Raw genomic sequence first — 14,797 nt, 5'->3', positions numbered from 1 at the left:
ATGCTCGGACGACCCTGCCTTTTTATCCACCCATCCCTCCCCGGAGAGTCTGGTGATCCAGGCCTCCACTTCGCAGTCCGCATTTCCGTCTGCTCCGCCCGATAGGGAATCAAAGCGGTATGACCAGTTTGGTAAAAAGGTCTTTTCCTCTTTGAGCGCTGGACTGCGGTCTTGTAATACCGCGTGCCTCTTGGGCCGCTACACCCACTCCCTGTGGGATACGGTCGAGGAGTGTCTGCCGCAATGTCCCCAGGAGGTGCGGGACAAGCTCACACGGGCCTTAGTTGAGGGCCGGGATGCGGCGCGGTACTCGATCCGTTGTGGTCTCGACACGACCGACTCGCTGGGACGGGCGATGTCCACAACGGTGGCGATTCGTCGCCATGCTTGGCTGAGATCTGCCAACTTCTCGCCAGACGTCCAAAATTCACTCATGGACATGCCATTTGATGGCAGTCGCCTGTTTGGTGACAAAGCGGACCACGCGCTGGAGCGCTTCAAGGACTCCAGGGTCACGGCCAAGTCCTTGGGTCTTTCGACCCAGCGCCAGCAGACGGGTTCGTTTCGGCCCTTTCGTGGCCAAGGGAGGGGAGGTCCCACACGTGCTGCCAGCCACGCGACGCAGAACGCTCCCCAGCGCGGTGGCGGCCGTGGTTTCCGCCGTGGTGGCGGTAGAGGCCAGCGGCGTGGTCAGTCCACGCCTCCCTCCGCTGCTGCATCCAAGCCTTCCTAGTCCGAGCTTTCGGGCTCACGTGACGCCAGTGGGTGGCAGGGTTCGCCATCACCACTCCCGCTGGCGCGCGATAACATCGGACAGGTGGGTGCTGCAGCTTGTCCGAAGGGGCTATACCCTCCCCTTCGAGTCCACTCCTCCAGCCATGCCACCGCAGAACCACCGTGTGTCGGGGGACCACGTGACGCTTCTGCAGGAGGAAGTTACGGCCCTCTTGGCCAAGAGGGCCATCGAGCGCGTTCCTGGGCCAGAAGTAGGGTGTGGTTGCTACTCCCACTACTTTCTGGTACCCAAGAAGGACAAGGGAGGCCTGCGTCCTATCTTGGATCTACGGAACGTCAACGGCTTCCTCCGGAAGGAGAAGTTCAAGATGTTGACTTTGGCTCAGGTCTTGGCTGCTCTAGACCCACAAGACTGGATGGTAGCGTTGGACTTGCAGGATGCGTATTTTCACATCCCCGTCCTGCCGGCCCACCGGCGTTACCTGCGGTTCACGGTAGGCCACGAGCACTTTCAGTTTATCGTGCTCCCTTTCGGCCTTACCAGCGCCCCACGGGTGTTCACGAAAGTGATGGCGGTGGTCGCAGCTCATCTGCGCCGGTTAGGGGTTTCAGTCTTCCCCTACCTCGACGACTGGCTGTTGAAGGCGGGCTCGCCCCAGACAGTCGTCCACCACCTTCAGATGACGGCAGACCTCCTGCACGAGCTGGGGTTTTCCATCAATGTGCCGAAATCACACCTGTGTCCCTCTCAAAAGCTCCTTTTCATCGGAGCGGTTCTCGACTCGGCGCAGTTTCGGGTTTATCCTCCGGAACGGCGGGTCCGGGATATTCAGGCTCTGATTCCCATCTTTCAGCCGTTATCCCGGGTTTCGGTCAGGTTGACGCTGCGGCTTCTGGGGCTGATGGCCTCCTGCATCCTTCTGGTGCATCACGCCAGATGGCGGATGCGGGCTCTGCAGTGGGACTTGAAGTTTCAGTGGGCCCAGCATCAGGGCAACCTATCCGACCATGTCCTGATCTCGGAGGGCACTGCGAGACAGTTGCAGTGGTGGCTTACGGACCGCGATTGGGTCAGGGGCAGATCCCTCTCCCTTCCCCCACCGGAGCACGTGGTTGTGACGGACGCGTCCCTCCAAGGCTGGGGTGGCCACTTGGGAGAGGCGGAGATCAGAGGCCTCTGGTCTCCGGCGGAGTCCCGGCTCCATATCAACATGTTGGAGCTGCGGGCGATTCGCCTAGCACTGAAGGCATTCCTCCCCTTTGTCAACGGGAGTGTAGTGCAGGTGTTCACGGACAACACCACCGCCATGTGGTACTGCAACAAACAGGGCGGTGTGGGGTCGTGGGCCCTTTGCCAGGAGGCTCTGCGCCTCTGGCAATGGCTGGAACGTCAGGGCGTGACTCTGACGGTTCAACACCTGGCAGGTTCTCTGAACGCCAGGGCGGACGAACTCAGCCGTCGGTGCTCGGTGGATCACGAATGGCGTCTGAACTCGGATGTGGCGAGAGGCCTCTTTCAGCAATGGGGAGAGCCTTGGTTAGATCTATTCGCCACAGAAGAGAACGCGCAATGTCATCAGTTCTGCGCGTTGGAGTTTCCAAGACGGCACTCGCTCGGCGACGCCTTTCGGCGCGAGTGGAGTTGCGGTCTGTTGTACGCCTTTCCGCCTATACCACTTCTGCCCAGAGTGCTGAAGAAGATCAGGCGCGACCGGGCCCAAGTTATCCTTGTGGCTCCGGACTGGGCTCGAAGGTACTGGTATCCCGAGCTACTCAGCATGACAGTCGGTCCCTCGATCTGCCTGCCCCTTCAGGAGGACCTTCTGTCGCAGCAGCAGGGGACGGTCCTCCACCCGAACCTGTCCAGTCTCCACCTCCATGCGTGGAGATTGAGCGGCGACAGTTGAGGCCATTTGACTTGCCTCCTGAAGTCTGTGATGTCATTCTGGCTGCCAGGCGTCCCTCCACAAAGTCGGTATACGCCTGTCGGTGGAACAGATTTGTGGCATGGTGCACAGCAAAGGCTGTGGATCCCCTTTCTGCCCCTCTGTCTGAGGTTCTCCTCTTCCTCCTTTCCCTTGCCCAGCAGGGCTCTGCTCTGGGCACTATCAAGGGCTATCTTTCTGCCCTTTCCGCCTTCTTGAGGCTACCTGATCAGCCATCTTTGTTCAAGTCCCCTATTGTGTTAAGATTCTTGAAGGGCATCACGCACATGTATCCTCCAACTCCGTTCGTGATGCCTCAGTGGGACTTGAACCTGGTTTTGACTTTCCTGATGTGCGCTCCCTTTGAGCCCCTTCATTCCTGTCCTCTCCGTCTTCTCACCTTAAAGACGGCCTTCCTGGTAGCCATCACCTCTGCCAGGAGAGTGAGTGAGCTCCAGGCTCTTTCTATTCAACCTCCTTTCTTGTCTGTTCATCCTGATAAGGTGGTTCTTCGGACTAGACCTTCTTTCCTGCCCAAGGTAGTCTCTGCTTTTCACATTGGGCAGTCCATCACCTTGCCCTCCTTCTTCCCGCCTCCGCATCCTTCAAAGGATGAAGAGCGGCTCCATCGTCTGGACCCAAAACGTGCGCTTTCATTCTATATGGATCGCACACGCCAGTTCCGGGTGGATGACCAACTGTTTGTTGGCTACGTGGGTGAGAAGAAGGGAAGGGCGGTACAGAAACGGACCATCTCTCGGTGGGTCGTCCTGTGCATCAAAGCATGCTACTCTTTGGCTCGGAAGGAGCCTCCTGTTGGGCTGAGGGCCCATTCCACTCGGGCCACGGCGGCTACTACTGCCCTGGGCCGGGGAGTCCCTTTGCAGGACATTTGCCAGGCGGCCACGTGGGCCTCGCTGCACACCTTTGCGAGGCACTACTGCCTGGACAGTCAAGTCCGGAGGGATGGCTTCTTTGGCCGTTCGGTCCTCCAGGACTTTCTGGTGTAGGTTGTATTGGTTCGCAGACCCACCACCGGGGTTGGTATTGCTGGGGTATCTATTCTAAGGTAAGGAATCTAATACTAACCTGTTTCTTTCAGATGAACAAGTTACTTACCTTCGGTAACGATATATCTGTAAGAAACAGTAGTTAGTATTAGATTCCTTACCGCCCCACCCATCCTCCCCGTTCTGCGAACTGATACCTAGGGTTAAGGACATCCCTTTCAGGGCCCTAGTTTTCAAATGGCACCAGTGTTGGTTCTCACATGGCTCTGCGTGTTCTGGCGCGGAAAAGCTGTGTGCAAAGAACTGACGTCAGCGCGCGGAGGCGGCGTCTATATACTCCAGCGACGTCATCACGACGCCGACGACGCGGAGCCGCAGGGGACGCCTGCAGACGACGCCTACCGACGCGCAGGGGTACTGCTACGCAAAAGTTTCCGGATCCAGACTGACGCCTGGGGATATTCTAAGGTAAGGAATCTAATACTAACTACTGTTTCTTACAGATATATCGTTACCGAAGGTAAGTAACTTGTTCGTCAAAGAGATCTAGTGTGGCGAAGGAATAGTCTACAAAGAGTTCCTCATCTAAACCTCTGTGGACGTCTAAGACATCGTCGACGAAGTCCCCGTTGATGGTGACACCACCGTCGACAAAGATCCCCGTGACGATGAGTCCGCCGACGAAGACACCGTCGACTAAGACGGCCCCATCGACGACGAAGAGCCCGTCGATGACGAAAAGTCCATCGACGAAGGGTTGGTCATCAGCGATTCCTCCAGTGTCACAGGCGACGCCTTTTTCCTATACTCCCACTTAAAAAGCTACCACAGGCAAGACTACAGCAATATCTCTCCATTACTGCCATCACATATTTTGGAGACGTATGTGGAAGATGATGAGTCTGACGAAGATGAGGAGGGTCCTTTCAGCATAGCTCGCCATCCCTCAGAACTACAAATAAAATGCCAAGATGATGACGATGAAGATTTCCAAGAGCATTTGTATCAGGAAGATGTTTCTACCCCTTATCAAAGGCATCCCAGAAGGGCTTCACATCAAGGAGAGACCAGTCATCTTCCTCCTTCTTTGATACAAGACCTACAGGCCATGTTGGCTGATTATCGGCAACGGTTTGCTTCAGAAACGACTATTCCTGTTTTGCCTCCTGCACTGGCCGTCATACCTGCATAACTACCGCCTGTGGAGTTTACTATTCTCCAAGGCAACCCTCTGGGACAGCACCACAGGGGCACCAGGTTACTTCATCCTCGGACGAGGAAGGTATTGAAGAGGGTGAATTACCCGACAACATTGGTGATATGGATCCCTGGGAAGATCGCCGGCATGGGGCAAGAAGAATTGCGTTGGAAGGTGAACGAGCCGCGTCCGAAATTGACTGCGCTCTAGACATCGCTAATACCAACTTCAGGCAGCTTGCAGGTGCTGCGGTAATTAGACGCCAGGGATGGCTTAAGGCAACATCGTTTAGACCAGAGGAGCAAACCAAAATCCTAGGTATGGCCTATGACGGCGATTCATTATTTGGGAAGCATATAGATGTAGCATTGTTGGCTATCAAGACCGATACAGATACTGCCAAATCATTGGCTGCTGCTCCAGTACAAACGTGGATCTTTCCGAGGAGCCAGAGGTCGTGGCTTTTCATCCAGGGGAGGTTATCACAATCAGCAGAACAGGCAGTACCAGTCGCAATACAAACCGCCTTACTACCAATCATTATACAGGCAAGCTTCATCTGGTAGTTTCACTCGTCAGGGCGGACGAAAACGGTCAAACAATCAAGGCCGCGACTCCAACAGAAAACAATGAGTCCAGGAGGACGCCAGTCATTCCCCCCCTCCCCCCTCCCTATGGGCGCAAAGATCTCAGCCTTCTTTCATCAATGGCAACAGATCACGTCAGATCAGTGGGTCCTCGACCTAGTACACAAGGGTCACACTTTGGAATTTGCAAAGAAACCACCTACGACCCCGCCCAAGGGTCCCCCTTGTCTTCTTACTTTTCAAAGAAGCCCTAAACATGCTCCGCAAGAATGCGATAGTAAAAGTTCCAGTGTCGCAGAAGGGGAAAGGGTTCTACTTTCGCTTCTTCCTTATAAAGAAAAAATTAGGGGAGTGGCACCCAATTTACGATCTTAGCAAGCTCAACAAGTTTCTGAAAAAACAGAGTTTTCGAATGGTGACGCTTGCCAACGTGTTGAGCTGTCTCAACGAAGGGGACTTTATGGTTTCTCTGGACTTGGAAGACTCATACTTCCATATCCCTATACATCCCAAACATCGCAAATACCTACGATTCACAGTGGCTGGTGTCCACTTTCAGTTCAAGATGTTTCAGTTCTGACCGAAATCAGCACCAAGGATTTTCACAAAATGCCTGGCACCAGTTTCTGCAACTCTGAGGTCTCAGGGAATACAAGCTTTTCCCTACCTCGACGACTGGTTGCTCAAGGGACCTTCGGAACAGATTACAAAAAAGGCTATTGCAACATGCCTACATCTCTTTTCAAGTTTAGGTCTCACTCTCAACTAAAGCAAATCACAGTTACATCCTCTCCAAGTGATACCCTTTCTGGGAGCAATGCTAAACACCATACAGTGCAAAGCATTCTTATCAGAAGATCGCCAGCTACGACTGCAAAAACTAGCAAAGTCAATCTAAAAAAGGAGGTCCGTTTCTGTCCGGACATTAGCTTCTCTTCTGTGGATGTGCGGACAAGCTGTTCTTCAACATCTTCTTCATTAAGGTTAGAATTATAATGTCTCTGATGTTGCATTTATTTATGTATAGATATGTCTATTATGTTAACAGATGTTCATTGATGGCTATTATTGCAAAGTATGTTTATGTACAGTCAGTATTTCATTTTAAAGGGTTTTGTATACCTTATTAATATTCTAACCTTCCCGGATGTGTTTGGGAGTATATGCACTCTGTCTCCCACGGTCCGCAAACACTATTTGGCTTACTGCTTGCTATTCTGATTCAGGCATGTGAATCTTTGAAAGATACTCCAATACTGGATAAGAAAATAAGTTGCTTACCTGTAACTACAGTTAACCAGTATTGGTATCTTTCATAGATTCACATGCACCCCCCTCCTCCCCGGCGAGACAGTTCTCTATTTGGGATACCTACTTCTCACTTGTGCTAAAATAATCTGAGGAGAACTGCCTCTGCTGGGAAGGTCTTAGAGGGTGCTGGCAGCTGATTGGTTGGAACTATTTTGTAGGTCTTTTCATATAATGAGGTAGATAGCTGCTAAGTTTTGGGCCTTCTGGCCTATTTTCTTTTAGCCTACTACTTTTCTTACTAAGGCACTGCTTTTGTGTTTGTGTGTGTGTGTGTGTGTGTGTGTGTATATATATATATATATATATATATATATATATATATATATATATATATATATATATATATCTCCCGCCTCTGCGACGGGGAATGATTCAGGCATGTGAATCTATGAAAGATACTGGATAACTGTAGTTACAGGTAAGTAACTTGTTTTCTTACATGTTATGGGACCAAATGTTGCAGTTTAGGGCCTTTAGTTGCATTATTTAAATAAAGGATTTTGTTCAGTGAAATCACTTGTGACTCGAACATCCCTTCACAACTGCAGGATCAGCGTCCAGATCTGAGGAGGAAGAGGAAACAACCAGTGAAGGATCTGAAGAGGAGGAGGAGGAAGAGGAAGAAGAGGAGGAGGAAGAAGAGGAGGAGGAGGAGGAGGAGACTGGTAGTAATTCTGAAATGTCCGACCCATCTGCAGGTACGTCTGTAAATGAAAAATATCAAAAACCTGTAAACATGCTTCTGCTTATCCTGACAAATTAATGTATTGCCACTAAACGACCCCCCATTCCAGTAGCCATACTTCACATTAAAATGTAAAGTTAGCTGTTTGTTCAAATTTACTGACTTTTCCTACAGCCATCATTTTTTGTTTTATGTTTAAAAATACAATGAAAAAGCTTTTTCCTAATACAATGTTGATTTTTTATTTAACCAAACTGTGTTGAAGTTTTGTGGGATATATCAATAACAAAAGCTTAGCTGTGAGACGAGATCTTCTCTGTCCATGCTGTGCGTTTAAGTTTCATTCTGGACTGCACTGTGCATACTTTATAATGTTTACTACAAAAGGTGCTATTTTACAAGTGATAACATTTGGATGCCTAATAACAAACATGTAAACACATCCTAGTTACTCCCAGTGAAAATACCATAGATGGCAAGCATCAATTTGGGGAGCCATCCTGACAGTTTGAATCCAAATAAGAATCTCAGTTTGTCTCTGGATTATATTCAGATTCATTAGTTGATCCGTGCTTAAATATACCCATATGCCATTTGAGCTCTGACTGACAACCAGACGCCCAGAGAGCTCTGATCCTAATTATACTCAGGCTCAACATGATTAAATCTCTTGATTATATAGTACTGCAACACTTTCTGAGCTCAACTCTTACTTATTCACAGTCCCGGTAATAGCTTATTTTCTGAAAGTGCAAATTAGCATGTCTTGTGGACAGAAATGCAAAACAGAAGGCCCGGAGTTATGAAGTCCAGTTAACAGTAATGGAGAGGTGATGCATTTGACTGATTAACATTAAGAACTACTGTAGATTGGGACCCATGGTCTGTAAAATTATCTGCTTTAGAATTATAGTGATGCATATTAATTTGGGGTTTTCTACGGATAAACAAAGAAATTACTATAAGCCAAAAACTCAAAATGTTCATGGAATAAACTGTGGCAGTGAAGCAGCTTGAGGAACTGGGAAAGTTGGGAACAGAAGAATGGAGGAGACTTTGACAGTTCTAAACAGTTGTAGAGTCTGCGTCCTGCAGGAAGCCAGCCGCTGTGTGGAAAGACTTGGTGGATAGTAGTTTATGCACCTGGATGTGGCATCTGTTGCATCTCCAAGTGAAGGTTCCTGTTTTGGATTCCAGGAGTGCTCCTAGCAGTTGCCATTTTATTCAGTAATTTGCCAGTTTAAGACTTGCTTATCATGCTGCTGCTGCATAGACTGAAAATATATACTTGCTGTTCAGTCAGTGATGCCAGCCCTGGATTGAATATGCTGTCTGTTCTTCAGAAGCTTTGCATGCAAAATCGTAAACTGAGGATGCCTCTGGAACTAGTTCTGTTTTGACTCGTTAACTTTTTCCTTTTGGCATGTAGAAGAAATCAGTGATGAAGAGATGACTGATGAAGACGAGCGAGAAAATGGAAATCACCGTCAAGTTGGTAAGAGAAGATGGCTTTGCTGTTGAAGTGCCACAGAATTTGGTGAACTTCTTTTGTTTAAAAAAAATAATAATAATAAAGGTTAAATGTGCCTTAAATAAGTCATTTACTCATTCTAATGCCAGACAGTGTTTTAATTAAGTAAATGTTATTACAGTTTGAAACCATTCTAACTCCATGGTCAATTGCAAGGTTTGATCTTTTCATCATACTTTGATATTCCAGACATTGTGTTTCTCAGTCCGGCTATTGATTGTGCTTTTTTCATTTCATATTTATCCACCTTGTACGTTTTCTCACACGGTAACACTAATTAACTTTTGCAACCTTGATGATTCCCTACATCATATCTGTAGTTTCTTCATATCTGACTTGAAGATGTCCAATCCACATCTATAAGAATTTTGGGCTTCTTGTCATAATGTGCCTAAGTGGCTCTACTGACTGGATTTTGTGCTGTTGGAGAGATGACCTGTATGAGGATGCTTAGCTCCAGGCTTAGTGGCATGCTGCGTACAAGTTTGTTGGGAAAGTGATATTCTAAATTAGACTGCGAGAGTTATCGCAGAGTGCCATGTTACACCCCGTTCTGGTCTTTAACTCCTTTCAATAGAGGAAGGAAGGTTTTAAATGCATATAAACAGTTTAAACTGATGTTTTTCAGTTTGTACCTCAATTTTTTTTGATATTCAATGAAGGTTCATTTAGTAGAAGTTGAATCACTGTTAAAAGTAGCTTCATTTTCTTCACCTGGCTCGTGTATTTTTTAATCCGTTCTTTCTGCAGCACACCCATGAGATGTAAGTCTTTATAGTGTGGAGCTGAATTTTACCACTTCAATTCACCAACTAAAAAATTTAACATTTTATTGTTTGATAGGTGCTCCACTTTGCTTGAGAAAGCTAGGAAATTTTGTGGAATCCACCACTCACACGAAACCCTTTTGCTTAAGTTTGTAAAAGTAGCTGTATCTGTCTCTGGACACAGCTCCCCCTTACTAAGCTGCTATGTTTATTCTGGACCATATATTATTTTAAAACAGCTGTCACAAGAATGTAGCTGCACCATTATTCCTGGTCAGACGTAATATCAAAATAGGACAAATGCTTTCACTAAAAATAACTAACTCAAAGTTTCAAAACTCAACAATACCTGTCTGGTCCTGCTGTTTTGCTGTAGAGGGCCATTGTAAACTGTCATGATGTAATGTGCAGAACACCTGACTTGCTTTTCTCAAGATATGGGTTCAGCTGTGGGTGTCTACATTTATATTGAATTTATTGAGTATTTATGAAAGCAGTTTCATAATGATATGGGAAGTTCTTGGAGTTACTGTAAAATAAAACATCACTTCGGAAGCAAAATCAATACAACTGCCATTTCTACAGACTCGAGCTTCTGCCCAATATCCTATTGTAGCATGTATTTCTAATATCTATACATTACAGGTACACTTTAATAAACCTTTTCTCTAAACAAGTGAATTGAAACGAAAACACAGGATCCATACCGTTACTTTAAGTGAAACCAAGAAATGAGCAGTTGGTAGGAATTTCTCAACAAAGAATGTGATAAGTCCTTGAAAGCTAGATAAAGCAATACAATGCGCTGACTTGTCCTGCTTTGGATCGGGGTGGGCCCCCTCGTCCCCCTCCGTGCCCCTCTCGTCCCTCCCCGCAGGCAGCTGCCTCGTCAGAGGTTGAATCGTCCCTGGCGCCGCCGCATGGGTCGCTGGGCCACCTCCGCCACATTTTGGTCCGAGGCTGGCGGAGGGCTTCGTGTCACTCCCCCGATCCCTCTCGTTCCTCCATGCAGGCGGTTACCTCGGCAGAAGTCGAGTCGGGGTTGTTCCGGTGCCACCACTTTGGCTCCGGCTCCGGCTCCACTCCGGTCCCGGCGCGGTGAGAGTTGGAGGAACCCTATCTGGTGTCTCCTTCGGCGCCGAATGGTGTTGGCGTCCTGCCTCAGACGGCGGACTCTACGGCTCCACACAGGGGTCGTGCTGTGGATTCGCCTTCGGACACCCTCTTTTCCGGAGGTCGGCTGCATATTGGTGTCGTCCTCCCCAGAGACTGGCTGCCAGGTGGTGTCTTTTTCACCGGTGTCGTCGAAGGGCGGCTTCCCGCCAATTCTGAGGCAGAGGTGTTCGTCGGACGAGCGGCAGGTCCCCCATTCTTCTGTTCCTTCTGACTTCCAGGTATGGCCTTTGCCCGTCCTGCTTGGCTTCGGGGACTGCCGCCTTAGTTTGCAGCCGTCACCCAAGGAGGAGCTGCTTTCTCCACCACGGAGCCCTATGGAGGCGGGTGCGGCCTTCGCTCACGCGGTGTCCACGGATGTGGGCATTCTGCGCATCGGTGACCCGATTGCTCACTTTCCGGCGGACCATCTCTTGGAGGTTCTCCACCAGGGCTCTGGTGGGAGGGAGATCTTGCTTCCCTTTGATGTTTCGCTCCTTTCTTCCCTGAAGGGGGCTTGGAGGCGTCCCGCCTCAGGGGATCTGGTGCCACAACACCTTCTGCACCGGCACCTTCCGGCATCGCGTGACCCGGCGTGTCTTTCCCTCAACACCTCTGCTGCCAGTCCACTTTTGTGGACTGCTTTTTCCTCCCTGCTGCCACTGTTGACTCTGCCGTCCCGGGAGGCCAGCGGGCTGGACTCTTGGGGGCGCAACATGTTTGCCTCGAACAGCGCTGCCCTGCTAGCCCTTAACACCTTGTGTGTATTGGCTTGAGCCTCCTCTTGTTTGTGGGACTCTGCTGAGTCTCTGGGATCCGCAGCTTCCCAAGAGACTGTCCAGGTGGACTTATGGCTTCATGCGTTGGATGGCCGGGAGCTAGCGGCGTTTATTCTCCGCTCCGCTATGAACATCTCGGAGGTGCTGGGCCGGGCCATGGCTTCCCCAGTCTCCATCCGTCGCCATGCTTGGCTTCGGGACGGCGTGTTCCCGGAAAATATTCGGGAGCAGCTCATTGATCTTCTCTTTGATGGCAGCCTGTTGTTCCATGCCCCGGCTGATTCAGCCATCCAAACGTTCCTGGCAGGGCTCCGTCCTCTTCCTCCTCCACCTTATCCTTCTCCTCCTCCCCCTCCCCAGTGACTGCTGAGTTGAGCTGGTTCTGGACCTTCTTGGGACGGTTGCTCTTGCTGTAGAGTGTGTTTTCTGGCCATTGAGTCCTCCTTTCTGGGACTTTGGCATTGTTGACTGCTAGACGGCCCTTTGTTGACTGTGTGTGTTTTTGCTGGAGTTGTCACACACTTAGCCCAGAGATTAGGCTTTCTGTTTTTTATTTTGGGCTGCTTGTCAAGCCCTTCGCGGGGTGTTTTTCCTCGTGGCTCTTTTGTTTTCCTCTGCTGTGGAAGTTCTTCCAAAGAGGGTTCCCATGTCTTGGGACTTAACGTACCCTATGTGGGTAGTGGTAGCGGTTATATAGCTAAGCTCAGCTGGGGAGTTCTGGTCGCCTTCGGGTGCCTGTTCTCCATGGCGTTTCTGTATTTTTCTATTGCTTCTTGAGGCGGCCCCTCAAAGTGGTGTGTCCAGGCATTTCCTCACCATCCTGCTCCTGTCCTGAGAGCTGGGATGATTCTGTGTTCTCCCTTGTCAGGCGTCGCCTGCCCGGTCTGCCTGGGACCCCTGGCTGTTCTTCTTGCTTCTGGCAGCTTATGATCTCCATTTACTTGCATTGGGTGGCCGACACTGTGTTTTCACCCTGCACCGGGCCGCCCCTGTGCCGCTGGTGGTGTATGTTTGGTGCTGCCTTGTGGCCCCTCTGTGCTTGCCTAAACCTTTAAATCCTAACCCAGCAGCCGTTCAGGAAGGAGGCATTCGCCAAACTGCAGAAAGGGACCATTGAAGAGGTTTCAACTTCTCAAAAGGGAATGGGTTTTTATTCTCGCTTCTTTCTAGTAAACAAATAGTCTGGAGAATGGCGTCCCACTCTGGTCCTCAGAAAACTCAAGAAGTACCTGAAGAAAAAAATATTTCTAATCGTCACTCCAGGAGATACTACAGCTTCTCAATCATGCAGACTTTATGACCAGGCTTGATTTACAAGATGCGTACTTCCATTTCCCCATTCACCCCAAACATCAAAAGTTCTCCTTTTGTGTGTGGCAGGAGTTCACTATCAGTTCTAGGTGCTGCACTACGGTCTCCGCTCAGCTCCCCGAGTTTTTACCAAATGCCTTGCCCCAGTAGTGGCGCATTTAGGATGAAAAGGTCTGCAGCTTTTTCCATACATAGACGATTGGCAAGTGAAAGCACCATCTCTTCTGGAGGCCTTGGAGGCCACGTCCTCCTGCCGGCGACTAGTCCACTCTCTGAAGCAGTCCATTATTAAAAGTCTCAACTTTCTAGCACTCAGGGGATAACCTTTCTAGGAGCAACTCTAGATACTTTACAAGACAAGTTAAGGAGTGTCATGTTGCTAGTTCACGACCTCTCCAAAAGAGTTTGTTTCTGTCTGTTTCCTCAAATCTTTACTTGGCATGATGTCGTCAGCCATTCCCTGTTCTTTTCTCGAGATGAGACCCATTTAGGAAAAGCTTGACAGTCAGTGGGTTCAAGTAACTGGATAATTTAATGATCTCGTTCGGATCACACCGACAATAAAAAAAAAAGCTTCTTTGGTAGCAGTCCTCCAAGAATCCCCTTTAGGGTTAACTTTCCTCTCTACAGTTCCCGATTTTATCACCACGGACGCCTCTCTGGATGGTTTGGTAGCACATCTTCAATATCTCCGAATAAGGGGCAGATGGAGTGCATCACTATCCAAAATGCACATCAATTTCCTAGAATTAAGAGCCATATTTTGGCACTTGAGTCATTCCCTTCAAGGATTCAAGGATCTTTCGTCCTATACAAACAGACAACACCACCTGCATGCATTACCTCAACTAGGAGAGAGGTATACTATCCTACACTTTGTCTCTGGAAGCTCAAAAGATATGGAAATGAGTTCTTTATGCCTCATAACAATCAAAGTGTAACATCCAAAAGGGGGAGCACCAATTTGCGGACACCCTGACCAGAACCAGTCAAACCTGTAACAAGTGGGAGGTGGGAGCTCAATCAACCAATCCTGAAATCCATATTCCAACAATGGGGCAAACCAAACCTAGATCTCTTCACCCCTTTGGAGAATTCCCCACCTGGGAACCTCAGTGTCATGGGGAAATGAGTTTTCGATAAGATTGTCAGGGACGCCTGCTTATATGTTTTCCCCATGCCCTCTCAGTCCCAGGATTCTCATGAAAATGGAGAGAGAGCACCTTTCCGGGTGAATCTCATCGCTCAACACTGGCTTTGCCAGCACTTTAGGAGCTTATTTTGCTTTTGACGGCTAGGTCCTTCATCCACCTCCTGTCTCTATTATCCAAATGTATGCATGGCTCCGGAATTCATCAAAGTTAAGGATCTAGACAGCGAGGACTGAATCCACAAACGAGACCTATAAATTGAAATGGAAACGCTTCCGTTCATGGTTTTTATGAAGCAATGTCCATCCTATTGACTCTTCACCGGAGCAAATTATATTTTAACTTGTTTCTCTTGCTAAATCGTAATTGGTGCATGCATCTATCAAAGTTCACCTAGCTGCCATTTCTCGTAACAGACGTTCTTTCAAAGTCATTGCCGCTCTGTTCTACAAGAATTGTGAAACAGTTCATGAAGGTATTATTCAGTTTTTCCCCCAATTCAAGCTCCTCCTCTAGAATGGCATTTTGACATCGTTCTTTCAGAACTTATGAAGCCACCGTTTGAGCCTATTCACAAAACGGAAATCCAATTTCTCATTCGGAAGGTCACATTTCTGTTAGCTCTCGCCACCGCTAGGAGAGTTAGCAATATTCA

General features: G+C 48.8%; 1 protein-coding gene across 13 annotated transcripts in view; it reads left to right on the top strand.

Moving 5' to 3' along the window:
- LOC144754523 (cyclin-dependent kinase 11B-like) overlaps positions 1–14,797 on the top strand; it is a 431,279-nt gene that overhangs the window by 143,685 nt on the left and 272,797 nt on the right. For all 13 annotated transcript variants that reach the window (XM_078642437.1, XM_078642431.1, XM_078642429.1 and 10 more), the window contains 2 exons: positions 7,315–7,464; positions 8,881–8,946. In XM_078642437.1, the coding sequence (XP_078498563.1) occupies positions 7,315–7,464; positions 8,881–8,946 (216 nt within the window). The remainder of the gene's footprint in view (positions 1–7,314; positions 7,465–8,880; positions 8,947–14,797) is intronic.

Source organism: Lissotriton helveticus, chromosome 5_1, assembly GCF_964261635.1.
Source record: "Lissotriton helveticus chromosome 5_1, aLisHel1.1, whole genome shotgun sequence".
Lineage (NCBI taxonomy): Eukaryota > Metazoa > Chordata > Amphibia > Caudata > Salamandridae > Lissotriton > Lissotriton helveticus.
This window is presented reverse-complemented; position numbering and strand designations above follow the sequence as displayed.